The 16993-nt window shown below is 39.7% G+C and overlaps 1 protein-coding gene across 3 annotated transcripts in view; it reads left to right on the top strand.

Moving 5' to 3' along the window:
- The window catches only part of SMAD2 (SMAD family member 2), a 72439-nt gene that overhangs the window by 30084 nt on the left and 25362 nt on the right, over positions 1-16993 (top strand). For all 3 annotated transcript variants that reach the window (XM_079783700.1, XM_079783702.1, XM_079783701.1), the window contains 4 exons: positions 8307-8396; positions 9392-9585; positions 10376-10510; positions 13552-13626. In XM_079783700.1, the coding sequence (XP_079639826.1) occupies positions 8307-8396; positions 9392-9585; positions 10376-10510; positions 13552-13626 (494 nt within the window). The remainder of the gene's footprint in view (positions 1-8306; positions 8397-9391; positions 9586-10375; positions 10511-13551; positions 13627-16993) is intronic.

Here is a 16993-nt window from a genome sequence, read left to right as displayed (position 1 = left end):
TGAAACAAAATTATTTAAAATGTGATGGCAAATGGATTTAATGTAAGCTTATTTACTTAAAATTGCAAGTAAGTTGTTAATAAAATATCTCAAGGTTTTACAAAACTTATCAAAAAAGAGTTTGCTATCTCTAGAAATTAGCCCTGAGGGGATCAATCTCTTTTAATCCCAAATGTCAGAGTATCAAGGATAATAAAATAATAGTCATTACATACTCCTATACAAGTTTGAAATTTAAGCCATTATTTTGCAGAAGTGTACCTTGAAAAATGTAGGCTCTTAAGCCAGCCAGATATAAATCCTGGATCTTATCTCAATAGTTCTGTGACTATTTGAGTTATTTTATTTCTTTATTTGAAAATAGCGGTCATGTTAATTCACTGTAGGGTTGATGTGAAAATGAATCACATAATACATGTAAAGCACTTTGAGTGGTTCCAGGTACATAACAAATGCTTAAAATAAATATTGGAAAGTTTGAGGTAAGTTTCCTGTAGCCAATGAAAATTTAATTGTTTACTTGTATCTTTAGCTAATTTGTTAAGGACAGGATTGTGCCCAAAGTTTCTTTCTTGGTGATGGAAGGTAAAAAAAAACTTATCTGAAGGTAGGCATATTTTTGTTTTCCATTCCCCATCCTTCAGCTGTACAATGGTTAGGAAATACACAAACATAGATGTAGAACGTGTAATTATAGAGACTTCCTTTTATTATCATGATCAGCTCTTGATTTCTGAATTATTTAGTCGTATCTAAAATGAAAGTACTGTTTTGTTGTAAGTAGAAATAATTATGGATGAGTAGTTACAAATTACTCTGTAGATGTCCATATTTCAAGAATACATCAGTAATCAAGAGCTGAAAACTCAAATGAAGTTTCTTTTGTGTATACCATTCTGTTAATTTATTAACCCCTTTAATTTTACTCCATGTTCAGCATGCTTTATAATCTTTCCACACTGACAGCCTAGATTCTTGCTCCTTTTGATTTGTAGAAGAAATATATTCTTTAGGCTAGAAGGTCATGAAAAATAATCCTACCTAATAATAGAATAATATGCTAATTGATCGTACCTTTGCTATGCCCACAGCCAATCAGGGGTGCTATGCAAATAAACCCAGCAAAGATTGGGGGGGGCAGCACCCGCCGCAGCCTTTGGGACCAAAGCCCGGATGGAGGACCATCGCGGACCCAAGCTCCTAGCGCGGACTGGGGCAGGCGGGGCTTGGGTCAGCACCCAGAGCGCTGACGGGGCAGGCGGGGCTTGGGTCAGTGCCTGCTGCCGGCGGAGGCGGGCGCTTTCCCAAGCCCCAATCACAGACCCAAGCCCTGAGCACAGACAGGGGAAGGCGGGGCTTGGGTCAGCACCCGGAGCGCTGACTGGGCAGGCGGGCGCTTTCCCAAGCCCCGATCACAGACCCAAGCTCCGAGCGTGGACTGGGGCAGGCAGGGCTTGGGTCAGTGCCCGCCGCCGCCAGCAGGCGATGTCCCAAGCCCCGATCGTGGACTCAACCAGCGCAAGGCCCCAACCACGGGTCCCGGTCCATCAGGGGTCGGGGGAGGCGGGGTGGGTAGCCCCAGGCCCTGCCTGCAAAGTCCTGTTCCATTGGGGGGCCAGGGGAGGCGGGGCGAGCAGTGCCAGGGCCTGCCCGCACAGTCCTGTTTCATTGGGGCCTGGGGAATAGGGGCGGGCAGCACCAGGCCCCAACCGAGGGGTCCCAGTCCATCGGGAGCCAGGGGAGGTGGGATGGCAGCTCCAGTCCCCGCCCTGCAAAGTCCTGTTTCATCGGGGGCCCGGGGAGTCAGATCGGGCAGCACCAGGCCCCAACTGAGGGTCCAGGTCCAATCGGAGGCCCGGGGAGGTGGGGTGAGCAGCTCCAGTCCCCACCTGCAAAGTCCTGTGTCATCAGGGGTTGGGGGAGGCTGGGAGAGCAGCGCCAGTCCCTGCCCGAAAAGTCCTGTTTCATAGGGGGCCTGGGGTGGCGGGGCAGGCAGCTTGAGGCCCCAACCATGGGGTCCAAGTCCATCGAGGATTGGGGGAGGTGGGGCGGGCAACGCCAGGCCCCAGATGAGGGGTCCAGGTCTGTAGGGGACCCGGGAGGCGGGACAGGCAGCGCCAGGCCCTGCAGGAAAAGTCCCGTTCTGTTGGGGGCCGGGGGAGTCCAGGTGGGCAGCGCAAGGCTTTTTAGGCTGCTGTAGGGCGTGAGGGAAGGCCTACATTTCCTGCTGTTTCTAGCAACACAATTGTCTATTTATTGTGCCTGAATTCTTCTGCCCCCTTACAAGGACTCTAAATTCCCTTGAGGGTTGATTTTCAATGATAGCTGTTCATGGGAATTACTTGAGGAGTGTGTGTGTGTGTGTGTGTGTGTGTGTGTTTGTTTGTGTGTGTGTGTGTGTGTGTGTGTGTGTGTGTAAAATATTCCAAACAACAAGTCTACCCCTTCAGAAATTAGAGTTCCAATTCTGTTCAATTTCCATAGATTCTGATTTTGCTGATTTGGAGAGTATCCAGCCAACAGTAAATTTTAAGTGTCCCTGAATGATTCTAACCTGTGGGTTAGAAGCCACTGCTTATGTTTATGCAAACACAAGAGCCAAATGCCAGGTAAAATACAGAAATCTCAATTGTACAGCTCAATAAATGTTTACCTATGTCTACACCCAGGTAGCCACCATCCAGAATGTTCTGTTGAATCTTTCTCCATTAGCAATAAAGGCAGAACCAGCTACTTATCTTGGAGAGAGGAAAAAGAGAAAACAAAGGAGAATGTGTGGGAATATGTAATAATACCTCAAAACAGTACCTCCCAATAATTTTATTTATCAGATTATAGTCTCTTACTCATCTGTGTTGTACTTACTGGCCGTCAGTCAGACATCCCCAAGGGGTCCCAGATTGAAGAGGGTGCAGGCCGGGCTGAGGGACCCCTCCCCCCGCCGTGCACCGGGCCACTAGTCTACCTAATAAAAGAATAACATGCTAATTGACCGTACCTTTGCGGCACCCACCAGCCAATCAGGAGTGAGTATGCAAATTAACCCAACAAAGATGGCAGGTTAATTTGCATACATGGGCGCCGAGCTGTCGGGGGCAGGGCAAGATGCTTGTGTCGTCACCATGGCGACAACGCAGGTGTTCTGCACCACCCCCGGCCTCTTGGGCCTCTGAGCAGTGTGGGGAGGCGGAAAGGCGGCTTCGGCCTGAGCGAAGGCAGTGCCGGCAGCCAGGGAAAGGAAGGCCCATTCTGGCATGAATCTTCATGCATCAGGCTTCTAGTAAATTAATAAGACATAACTGCTGTATTAAATCATGCAAGTCAGTTTATTAGCTGAAAAAAAGCTTTAATATGTTAATTTTACTGATACTGTAAATGTGATACTAGGGAAGTTCTGTACGGATTTCTGCCAGGTTTACTACCAAGCCATCTGGTTAGTCCATGATTAATTAATACACTGTAGGCCATACATACTTCTTTGGCATATTAGAGTCCTGATAATTTTAATAGCTGTTCCAACTTTTCTTCCCCAGAATTTTTTTTTAATTCAGTCCATGTAAGCAAGAAAATTACAGAGTTGATAGGGGATAATCTGCCTTTAAGAAATTATGTTCTAGAATCTCACAACTCTTCGCAGTAGGACTATTATTTCTACTTTACAGGCAGCAAAGCTGAGGCTTAGAGAGGCAAAATATCTTGCTTGAGGTCACCCTGGTAATTAGGGTGCTGGGATACAAACCCATCCCTGAGTGGCTCCTGAGCACCAATACTCAAACCACCAAGTGACCCACCTCAACACAGCAGGGAGAACAAGTATAGAGGCAAGTTTGGATAATGGATAAGGAAAGCAAAAGATCATGTGTTCATTTTTTTGATAGGTTGATGAGTTTAGTGGGAAGGCTAGGAAGTAGATGGACATGTGTTTGGAACCCAGGGAAGAGATATGGGCTAGAGATTCTCCGAGTCATCAGCATTTAGGTCACACAGTAATGGAAGCCTTGAACGTGGATGAGGCAGGTCAGAAGATGGTGCTGAATAAGAAAACCCCCAGGAAGACATCTAAAGAATATTTAAGGGACAGGTCAAGCATCAATTTTTCACAGAGGAAACTTAAAGGAGCCAGAGAGATGGAAAAAGAACCCAGAGACTCTGGATCAAAAAAAGAAAGTTTCAAAAAGGAAAGAGTGATGGACAGTGTTAAATGCTGAGAGTGCTAATCATATAAATTAAGAACTGAAAATTTAAAAAAAAAATTATGTTCTATACAAATAATTGCAGGACTTTGCGTGAGACTCTAACGTGGACATACTTGTAAACTATTACAGCTATTATTATTTTAAATATTTTTTCTGGTCTGTTCTTCCTGTCTTTCTGGGGCTGAAAGTTACTGAGACAGTTCATTTTTTTATACAGTCTTTTTAATATGGGTTCTCCTAGTTAGATAATTTCTATTGATCATTCTTTAAAGTCACTGTCTCTTCTGTCTTCCAACAATCAGGTTAATTCTTTATTTCTGATTTTGTAATTTTCAATTCTGGAATTCTTATTTGATTCATTTTATAGATCCTATTACTCAGCTGAGATTCCCATCTCTTCATGAAGTCCATGGACATATTCATAATAGTTACTGTAAAACCTTGTGTGATAGTTGATGGTGGGGGTCTGTTTCTGCTGGCTGTTTTCTCTTTTGACTAAGTGGTAACATTTTCCTATTTCTTCACATGTTTAGTAATTTGTGGTTTTATAGTGGATTTGGGGGACAGAACATTGTAGAGACTCTAAATTCTGTTATCTTCCTCTGAAGAGTGTTGATAGTTTTGGGTGGCCTCACTGTCCAGATTGTTTGCCTCTGATGTAAGTTAACAGTTGAAATCTCAGCTGAGTTCTTTCAGACTTCCAAATGCTAGTTCTCAGCAGTCTCCCACCTTCTTTTTCTCCTGCATTTGTAATTTAGGCATCAACAAGGATTTGGGCAGAGTTCACACATATATTGATGTTTTTCCCCCTGTTGCGCACTCCTTTACAGGATTTTTCCATTCTTTTTCCAGCCCCCTTCCAATTCCTCTTGTCTGATTCTGGTGGTCAGTAAAACGCAGTTTTCTGCTTAAGGTCTAATTACCCTGCCTAGCTTAGACTCTGTGTGCCACTGGTTATACAAAGCCACATAAATGCAGTTCTCATCCAATATGTTTTCTCTCTTACAAAGGTTGATTTCAATTTTACCTGTTTTTGGTATCAACTGTTTTCAGGTAGTTGATTTTATTACATTCAGAGGCTGTCCTTTTTATCCAAAGGAGGTTTTGCCTAATAAAGGCTACTCTACAGGCAGAACTTCTTTTTTGTTTTACTTGTGTATTCTTTTTTTGCTAATTGCATAATGTTTTCATTATTGAGGATTTAACGCATTTCAGAATTTGGTAGGGCCAGTCTCTACTCTTCTTTGTCAGAGTTTTCCTGGTCATTCTTGTTTATTTTGTTACTAGAGGCCCGGTGCACAAATTCGTGCATGGGTGGAGTCCCTCGGCCTGGTCGGCATTCGTGGCCAATCGGGACCGGCCGGCTGGGGGGGAAGGTGGGGAGGACTGCGGGAGGTTGGCTGTGGGAGTGCACTGACCACCAGGGGGCAGCTCCTGCATTGAGCTTCTGTCCCCTAGTGGTCAGTGCGCATCATAGCTACCAGCTGATCATCTGGTCCTAACAACGGTCGCTTAGGCTTTTATATATATAGACTAGAGGCCCAGTGCATGATTGAATCATGCACATGTAGGGTCCCCTACATGCTTTTGCTTTTTGCGGTGGAGCTGGGTGCCTGTCCGCTGGTGCCGGAGCAGACAGGCACCCAGCTCCCCCACTTTTGATGGTCCGCGGCCGCTGAGGGGGGCTACCCTGCTGTTGAGAGGTGCAGGGGGCGGGACTCCCTCCCCCTGTGCCTCTCAACGGCCGCTGAGGGGGGCTGCCGCGGACACCTGGCTACCCTGCCGTTGAGAGGCGCAGCTGGGTGTCCGCGGCAGGCCCCCTCAGGGGCCGCGGATCTGGCCGTTGATAGGCACAGGGGGCAGGAGTCCCGCCCCCTGCGCCTCTCAACAGCAGGGTAGCCCCCCTCAGTGGCAGCGGATCCGTGCCTCTCAATGCCGGATAGGCCATCCCGAGTCCTGCCCCCCAGCCTCCCGTCGCCCAATCGTGGGCGTAGCGGAGTGATGGTAATTTACATGTTACTCTATTATTAGATAGGATGTTATTTTTGGAATAATTTTGTCTGTGTTAAAAATTTATTAAAATTTAATTTAGATTGCATCGAATATATAAATTCGGCAGAATTTATATATTCGATGGTATTGTCTTTGTAGGGAGATGTATTTTTCTTTGTTCAGTTTACTTTTGTGTTCTTTGATAATTAAAATGTTACTTTTGTAGTTTTGACACATTTGCAGTTACATTATTTCTAGGTGCTTTGTATATTTTATTATAAATTAATTCGTTTAAAAATTTTTTTCCTATATAACCAAGCAAAAATTTTACTAACTAGAAGCAAATTTATTTTCAAATAAACCTTCCAATTTTGTGAGAGAGATATAAAGGTGGATAGAATTGAGGCTTAATACCCTATGACGGCAATTGGAAAGTATCAGAGTTAAAGTTGGGATTTAGGTCTGTCTGCCTCTGAACTGATTGCATGTTTTTAACAAAGCTTGAATAAAGCACAACTTTAGCTCTTTATGCCCTTTTAGATTCTGGTTCTTGTGTCATTCCCAGATTTATTGGAATGAAATGTTCAGCCTGATCTTCATATGAGCAGAATAGCCCCTTGGTCTGATCTTTTGTTAATTACCTTTCTTGAATTATTGTCCAAGAAAGAAGAGTACGTTGTATCCTGTTCCTTCCGAGGTTTAAATTCAGATTCATAAGACTCTATAGACTTTAGTTGCTTTTATTGTAATTTAAACTACATAGTACTATATTGTTCCAGTAGCTATTTGACAACTATCTTAAATACAAGAAACATTGATTTTATGGTTTTTTAGTCAGTACATATTTGGGAGGGGAAGAAAAGGTCTAAATTATCTTCCAGGTTTTGGGCTTTTTCTGACTTGTGCAGCTTGGGAAATGAAAGATAGATGTCTGCAGCCTAAAAACCCAGAGAATCTTTAAAATATCTCAAGGTGCTGGAGAGTGTCCGAAAATACATTTTCTTAAACTGTCTAGAATTACAGTTACTGTAGCCCCAAAGTATGGCATGAGATGTTTCTGCATCCCAGTGGTTATGCAAGAAGCCCAGCACCCCACGTGATGGATGTGTGCTGCCCAGCCACAGGAAGACAGCACTTTTCACTATTGCCTTTGAAGTGGTCATTAGTAGTGTATACATCTGGAATTTAATTACCTTTATGAACTCTAATTTTTTAAAGTAAAACTTAGGACCTGAGACACCTTGGGGGTCAGGAGTTCATTCTAGACAGCTTTTAAGCTCCTCTTCTTCCCTTCATCCATGGATGAGAAATTAATGTGAAATGCAGTAGTAACAGGGGAAACAGGGAAAATTATCTCTAGACTGCCCAGGTTCTGAAAAGGAATGTGGGAGAAAAATTTTGAGTTCTTTTTGCTCTGTGGCTTTCAGGTATACTAATTTAAAAACAACAACAAAAAACTAGATACAGCAAACTTTTCATATTCATACTATCTTTTAAGAATTTGGTGCTTTCACATATCTTTAGTCCTTATAGAAATTTCTTAAAACTTTTAAGATGGTATGCTACATTAGAATGATTTCAAAATCTACTTCCTTGTCCTTTGTTGTGATAAAAGATCAATAATTTCTGTAAAAGTGAATATATAAGTATTTCAAATAACTTGAAAATCTTAACTGTAGATATGTCTGTTTTAATTGGAATTTCTCCTATATTTAAAATACGAGTTGACATTTGTGTTTAGATAAGTTTTTTAAAAAACTGGATTATAAAACGAAGCACTGTTAGTAAGGCTAATGACATAGGTATTAGATCTTTTGTTGTGAGTAGAGGAAATTGAAAAGGACATTATAGGTATGATTTCATTAAGCTAGAGAGCATTGGTGTTCACATTTTAAAAACATAATCATAACTTATCTGGAGTCACATGTTCCATTTTATTGGCTTCCTTCATATAGAAAATATAGAAACCAGTATTAAATGCCTGTGAAAACATGAAGCAATGTATATTTTCTCAGTGAAGGAAGTATTCTGTACATTTTTCATGTTTTACATCATGGTATTTTGAATAACCATGCTTCCATGTTCACATCAATTTTTTGTTTTTCAATTTATGCACAGCACTTGCTCTGAAATTTGGGGACTGAGTACACCAAATACGATAGATCAGTGGGATACAACAGGCCTTTACAGCTTCTCTGAACAAACCAGGTGAATATTCTGCCCTCTGTCAAATCCTAGCAATCTTGTGGGCGGGGGGTATTTGGAAGACCTATAGTGGGTTGCTTAATATAATTTTGCCTAGGATGTTACCTTAATGTAAAATAAGGCATAGCATTTAAAATACCTGCTTGCCGATATTAAAAGCATTATTAAATGTTTCAGCTGAAGTTTTGATCAATTAAATTCTAATTTTGAATTTTTAAATTATTGAATCCCCTAAAGAATAGGAATTTTGATAACTATATTCTCATTTCAGTTTGAGATCTGTTGTTGGCCTAATTTTTAAATAGATACATAACCACGTTTGCTACATTTCTTGTATACTAATCTCATCTGTATACTAATAAATACATATTGATTACTGAACACAATTAACACAAGGCTAACTTGTTTTTTTATGTTATCTTTTTTTAATCACCTCATTCTCTTTTTAAACTTATTGGTATTTGTCCATTTCATCTCATCATACTCATCACCATCTGCATTTATGTGTGAGCTATAGAAATAATACCTCAACACAGTCACAATTGGGTAATGAGTTACATTAGTTTGAGTAAGTTTTATATCATTGTTGGTATTTACCATTCTTCACAGTAGTTCCTTTTTTGATAATTCAGTCACCGACAGAATTAATGCCCCTAAAAGAATCCCTAAATAACAGTTTGATTTATTAAAGATAAAAGTTGACAACATTTTTCAAGTTAACTATATAATACTCTTAAAAATCTAGTTTTCCCAAATGGTGATCCATTCACTGACACTTAACTCATTTGTGTAACATGTTTTAAGAAACATCTGCTAGAGCGGCTGCTTTCTTTTATATCAGATCCATAAAATAGTACATTTTTCTTCCTTGTATTCACTAAAACTAACTGAATGTCTGTCATTTTTTTCTTTATGCTTTTATTGTACTAATTTAGTCCAATTGAGTATTTCTGTTTTTTTAAAGCTCCCACCTTTCTTTTCCCCTTGCTTCCCAATAGGTCTCTTGATGGTCGTCTTCAGGTATCTCATCGGAAAGGACTGCCACACGTTATATATTGCCGATTATGGCGCTGGCCTGATCTTCATAGTCATCATGAACTCAAAGCAATTGAAAACTGCGAATATGCTTTTAATCTTAAAAAGGATGAAGTATGTGTAAACCCTTACCACTACCAGAGAGTTGAGACACCAGGTAGGAAAAGTAGATTTAAAAAAAAAATTAAATGCTTGAACTTAAGTATATTAGGTGTTCATTATATCTAGTTGACCCAGGAAAATTTTGGTGTAAGATTCTAATAAATTACTTTAAATTCAATATATTATTTGGTGGTCATTAAAAATACTTTACAATTAAAAAATATTTTATCGAAAATATAACTTAGTGGGAAAGATAGTTTCTTGGAATAGCATATTAGTTCACATCAAAGTACATATATAGGAAATTCCAGTCTGCTTAGAAATAAGCTGATGAATCTGTTTACTTGTCTGGTGCATTAACTGTTTTCAGTCATTTTGCTCTCTTGAGTTTTTGGTTTTTTTTTTAAAGTATTTTAATGATGTTATTCCTATCTAAGCAATTTAGTAAAAGTCATAGAAAGACTTTACCTTTACTTAGCTGTGTACTTGAAACGTTTTAAGACTATAGCTGTATTTTTAGAAAATGCCCTAAATTTGATTTTACAAATCTTTTTGCAACCTTTCTAATGGGGATTTTTGAACTTTCATGGTAATGTAATATTACCAGGATCACCTTGTACCAAAAAGTACAAGATAAATTGGATCTTGGAAATTATTGTGAACCATATGGTAAGTTAAAATCATAATCAGATTTGTCAATTTAGTAACTTGTATAATACCAAATAGGTAGACCCTAAATTTTAAAAATTAAGCAGGCTACTTCTTTTTTGTTTGAAAACTTAATAAAGGTCCTGTTCCCTACCCCTTGCTCCTTGCCATTAACTTGGATTGTTTTTACTTTTTAGTTTTGCCTCCTGTGTTAGTACCACGGCACACTGAGATCCTAACAGAACTACCGCCTCTGGATGATTATACCCACTCCATTCCAGAAAACACTAATTTCCCAGCGGGAATTGAGCCACAGAGTAATTACATTCCAGGTATTTTGCTTTCTGAATCTCCTAAAAATTGGGATAGATACAAATTTTGTTAATAAACATTCAAGTATTAGTAAACTGTGGTTTGACTTTTTAAAAAATGCCTTTGGATTTTAAATAGAAAAACATGATCTGTTGGGTGATTATTTTTGTGAAATGTATAAACCTAGTACATTAAACATTTTTGTGTGGAGAAAAGTTTTACTTTATATTTCATTTTCTTTTGCAGTGGCTTTAATCAAAGTACTCTGAGAAGCAGAAAAGAAAAGATCTTAGTAAGTTTATCTTAGTTATTGAAGCTAAGAGAGATATAGAATGTAAGCAAAATAAATGATACAGGAAAAAACTATTCCTGAAACAAATGTAATTAAAAATTGACCAAATAATTACTTTCATAGATAATGTTTAAGAGAGATACAACATTTCTGTGGGAGATAAAATATTTTAGTTCTACAGACATAGCAACACCTATATTGTACTGAAAATCAGAAGACCTCTATTTTAGTTCTTTTTAATCTGGGCCTCAGTAACTTCTGCTTTAATTATTGTATTATGGGATCTGACAACATATTCCATGATATGGTAGCTACCTACCCTTTAATTTTCACTATTTTTTAGGAGAAAAACTAATGTTTTCTTACTTTTCTGCCCCTCCCCCTTTTAGCAGAAACTAAAGGTATACTAGGATGAAGATTAAGTTATACATTGGATTTTTTGGTGTTAATTTTTTTCTCTTTTTGCAATATTCCTCTATCGCATTCTAATTTTTATACAACTGAAAATATGTAATGAATTTAGAGTTTCAAGCACATAAAACATTTCTTTAATGTGTCTCATCATGAAGATAATGCCTGTTCATTGAAGACAATTTTTAAAACATAAGGATTTTTCCAAATAGTTAATTTTAAAGTTAGAAAGTATCTTCTGATTGTTTAAATGTTCATTTCTTTGATTACTATTTTATTCCAAAGGAGAAATTTAAGACTGCTCTTTGGGTTGCTAGGAAACAAACTTTTTAAGTTAGGAAGTAGTGTGATAGAGTGGAATGTAGTATGAGGGCTAAGATGAGGGGGAAAGTAGGGCTAAAACAGAGCATTTCCTAGAGAGAATTTAGAATTTGGCTGAAACTAGAGTTGTGTGTGTGGCATGAGGAGAAGGGGGGGGGCCATTTTAAGCCTTTGAAGTGGGACTTAGCAATATTAGGAAACTGAGGTTACCAGTAAGCATACAGTCTTACAAGACCATGTACCCAGTAATTATTTGGAAGGATGTTAATCAAAATGCTTAGTGGCTTTCACTTGTGGAGATGTTTGGACTTTTGTTTTCTCTATTTGTTTAGATTTGGGTATTTTACAAAGTAGGACATCAAGTGTACCTATTTGTGTTTTTTTGGACAGTTTTTTTTACTATCAGTCAGAGCTGGGTAAACCCCATTACCCAGCTCTGACTGATAGTAAAACCTAATGGTTCACTTTTTATTCCACTTCTAAAGAAATTTTAATATTTTCTCCAAAATGCTAATGACTTTATTATTATTTTACAAATAAAAATGGAGAAAAATAAACTAGGATAAAGTATTTAAAAGTATTTCTACTTAGAATTGGAGACATAGGCAGTTAGACTGGCAAAGCTTAGCTCTATTTAATTTTATCACCTTTAACCTTTGAAATAGTGCATAATGGTTATATTACTCTTTCATGTTCTTTGTTGTTTGAACATATGAAGGTATTTTATTCTTAGAATTTCAGTATTAAATATTTTGGGGTATTGACACAAGAGTTTGATATTAAGAAGTTAAAATTTGTAGTTAGCTCATTGAAGGGAGATTAAAAAGGTTAATGAAGAGCCCTAGCCGGTTTGGCTCAGTGGATAGAGCGTTAGCCTGCGAACTGAAGGGTCCCAGGTTCGATTCCGGTCAAGGGCACATGCCCAGATTGTGGGCTCAATCCCCAGTAGGGGGTGTGCAGGAGGCAGCCAATCAGTGATTCTCTCTCATCATTGATGTTTCTATCTCTCCCTCTCCCTCTCTGAAATCAATACAAATATATATTTTTAAAAAAGATTAATGAAGAAAACCGTTAACCCTCTTCTCTCTCCTCCTTGTAATTACAGAATTCTTTTTGAGTATGTGTCTGCATTATTTGAGTTGCTTAAAATTTCCAGCAATGTATATATTAAACTGTTGATAATCATTTAAATTTACTTTTCATTCAAAATTATAATTGGTAAAATTGTACAAATGTTTTTATTTTACATGAAGCTCATTCAGGTATTCATACGCCTTCTGAATAAACATATTGGAAATGGCACACTGGAATCTTATTTATTTTCAGGGAGAATTTTGCCTCAGTTTTGTGCAGTAATCTGTATTTGAATTTAATTTTCTGCTTTAATATTCAGGAATTACTGCTTAGAAATCTTTGGAGAAATACACTTTTTGGTAGAATTCAAGCTAGACCAGTCCTGAAGTATATTACCATATTTTGCCCTATAAAACTTAGTGGAAGATGTAAGCCTGTATTACTCTGTAATCTGAAATCGTGTGTGTGTGTGTGTGTGTGTGTGTGTGTGTGTGTGTGTGTGTGTGTGTGGTGAGGCCGAGGGGGAGGCGGGGGGCGGGGGGAGTTCCTTTAATCATTTAGATACTCATCCATGGTGGCCATTAGTTTTTTTAAAAAAGCAAAACACATTGTAGGTACTAATGTCTTTGAAGTATACTGATCCAGAACTGAGGTATCTTTGAAGTTATATTTTTGGCTCATGCCCCAGAAAATATACATAGGAGAATGAGCCAGATATGTAAATAGTAGTTAAGAAAATATGCCCAAACAGCTCGATTGTATTTCAAGTAGGCTTTAAGGGTTTGCCTACAAGGTTTGGACCAGAGCCTGAATCCTAAGCTCTTAGTATCCAATACTGCTTTTTATAATGATGTTATATAACATTTATGTTAATCGGAGCAATTTGTTGGGTTATCTTTGGTAGCTGGGAGAAAAGGTGAGATTAAATTGTAACTCTACTTGATTTGTTCTAAATTTCTGTAGAAACACCACCTCCTGGATATATCAGTGAAGATGGAGAAACAAGTGATCAACAGTTGAACCAAAGTATGGATACAGGTAAAAAATATATATATATCTTTCAAAATCCTTTAGCAATTAGATAACCATTTTTGCCTCATTTGAAACTCACATGAGTTATTCATAACTTAAATTTAGAGAAGTTGGGACACATCAAGAAAACGTTTATCTTGATTTAATTATATTTGAGCCATCAAAGGGCCCTGTTGTCCATGAAAAATTAACATATGCTGCTCAGCAGAATAATTGGTAAAATTTTTTCTTGTTAGAGTAAAGAATTTGAGAACACTCGTTTATTTCTCTTTGTAAATATTCTGTGCTTCTGTTGAAAGTTTTAGTTATCCTGTGATTAAATGTCTTTGTGATGAAAGCTCATACCGTATTTTCCGGCGTATAAGACGACTGGGCGTATAGAAGATTTTCCTGGGTTAAAAAGTAGTCTTATACGCTGGAAAATACGGTAATTAGCCCAATTACATATTTTCAGAGGAATTTGGAAGTAAGGGATGGGACTCATCTTTTCAGTGCTCTTTTAACATAAGAGTGAGTTCTCAATTACAGTAGACTGTTTACAAAAAGTATCTTGTACCTCACCTAATGAAATTACTTTCTAATTAACTTAGCTATCGACTCCAAACACAATGGAGAAAAAGTTTCAATATATAATAAATATTACACACCTCAAAGCTTTAAAACAGTTGTTATGTAATAATGTATAATCCACCAAAACTAATAGGTTGCCAGTGAAATAGATGTCATTGTAATTGTCCATTTTTATCCATTTCAACCTGTCAGGATCTTAAGGATTGGACACATTAAAATTACCACCTGACAAATTTCTACAATTTATAGTAAAGCATTCTGCAGTTATGATAATCTAAGTTGTTTTTAAATGAATTAACATTGGCGGTGGGGGGAAGTTGGGGTGGGCAGGCTTTTACAATAATTCTGTTGTTTAAATCCTTCCATTATTTAGACTTTCAAGTAAGGAAGCTTCTACAATAGCTAATCATACTTACAGGTTTTCAGAGTAGTAGATAACCAGGAAAGATAGATAATCTAATGATTATTGGAAATAACGTTATATATCTTAATGCAAATGTCTTTCTGCAAATGATATTTGGCTTTCCAAATGTATCTTTCTGACACACCTATATATCGAAGAATTGTGCTCCTGAATCAACCATGTTCCTGTTTGTGCCCCATGATGGTCAACTGCTGCTCTACATTTAAAAGTGAATGCCATGATAGCCAGCAGGGAAATGCAAATGAAAGCCAGTGGCATACCACTTCACACCTACTGGAATCTATATATATATATAAAAGGCTAAGCAACCTGCCGACCGGCCAGTAGCTATGACATGCACTGACCACTAGGGAGCAGACGCTCAACGCAGGAGCTGCCGAGCTATGGTGACTTGGCAGCTGCGGTTCTTGGGTGATGCACCGGGAACCAGAGAGGAGGGAGCCGAATTCCGGGGTATGCCACCCTCTCGCAATCCAGGACCCCTTGGGGGATGTTGGAGAGCTGGTTTCGGCCCAATCCCTGCAGGCCAGGCCGAGGGACCCCATCCGTGCATGAATCTGTGCATTGGGCCACTAGTGGTCATAATAAAAAGAGAAGGATAATAACAAGTATTGATGGGGATATGAAGAAATTGGAGTCTTCATATGGTCCTGGTGGAAGTATAAAATGGTTCAGTTGCTTTGGAAAAATTTGCTCTTCCTCAAAAATTAAATTACAGAATAACTAGAGGCCCGGTGCACAAAATTCATGCATGGGGGTGTGTGTGTGTGTCCCTCAGCCCAGCCTGCACCCTCTCCAATCTGGGACCCCTCGAGGGATGTCCAACTGCCTGTTTAGGCCCTATCCGATCGGGCCTAAACGGGCAGTCAGACATACCTCTCACGATCCAGGACTGCTGGCTCCCAACCACTCGCCTGCCTGCCTGATTGCCCTTAACCGCTTCTGCCTGCCAGCCTGATCACCCCCTAACCACTCCTCTGCCAGCCTGATCGACGTCTAACTGCTCCCCTGCCGGGCGATTGCCCCTAATTGCCCTCTCCTGCCAGCCTGGTCGTCCCCAACTGCCCTCCCCTGCTGGTCTGGTAACCCCTAACTGCCCTCCCTTGCCAGCCTGGTCGCCCCTAACTGCCCTCCCCTGCTGGCCTGGTTGCCCCCAACTGGCCACCCCTGCAGCCCTGGTCCCCCCCAACTGCCCTCCCTTGCAGGCCTGGTCCCTCCCAACTGCCCTCCCCTGCTGGCCTGATCGCCCACCACTGCCCTCTCCTTCTGGCCATATTGTGGTGGCCATCTTGTGTCCACATGGGGGTGATCATCATGTGTGTTGGAGTGATGGTCAATTTGCATATTACTCTTTTATTAGATAGGACAATATAACCTAGCAAGCTCCTAGGTATATGCCCAAGAAAATTAAAAAGTAATTTTGTACACACCCATGGTAAACTTGTATCCAAGTGTTCATGTAAAAGTGGAAGCAACCCAATTATCCATCAAATAATGAATGGATAAATTAAATCCATACATTGGAATATTGTTCAGCCATATAAAGGAATGAAGTACTGATCCATGGTACAACATGGATGAACCTTGAAAGCATTAAGTGAAAGAAGCCAGACACAAAAGGCCACAAGGATTCCAACTGGTGTACAAATGCCTATTTTATAATATAGCTGAAATGTTGCAAGGAAAATATGAATATCCACTAGTCCTTCCATATCTGCAGGGAATATGTTGCAAGACCCCCTAATGGATGCCTGAAATAGTGGATGATACAGAGCCCAATATATACTACTAGAGGCCCGGTGCATGAAAATCGGTTCCTCAATCTGGCCTGCACCCTCTTGCAGTCCGGGAGCCCTCAGGGGATGTCTCACTGCTGACTTAGGCCCGCTCCATGACATCTTTAGCACTGCTGTGGTGGTGAGAGAGGCTCCCACCACAGCCACTGCGCTCACCGGCCATGAGCCTGTCTTCTGGCTGAGCGGTGCTCCCCCTGTGGGAGTGCACTAATCACCAGGGGGCAGCTCCTGCATTGAGCATCTGCCCCCTGGTGGTCAGTGCATGTCATAGTGACCATTTGGTTCCGCCATTCAGTCAATTTGCATATTACCCTTTTATTATATAGCAGTGGTTTTCAACCTTCCTAATGCTGCGACCCTTTAATACAGTTCCTCATGTTGTGGTGACCCCCAACCATAACATTATTTTCGTTGCTACTTCATAACTGTAATTTTGCTACTGTTTTGAATCGTAATGTAAATATCTGTGTTTTCCGATGGTCTTAGGCGACCCTGCTACAGTAGCAAAATTACAGTTATGAAGTAGCAACGAAAATAATGTTATGGTTGGGAGTCACCACAACATGAGGAACTGTATTAAAGG

This window comes from Cnephaeus nilssonii, assembly GCF_951640355.1.
Source record: "Cnephaeus nilssonii genome assembly, chromosome: 11".
NCBI lineage: Eukaryota > Metazoa > Chordata > Mammalia > Chiroptera > Vespertilionidae > Cnephaeus > Cnephaeus nilssonii.
This window is presented reverse-complemented; position numbering and strand designations above follow the sequence as displayed.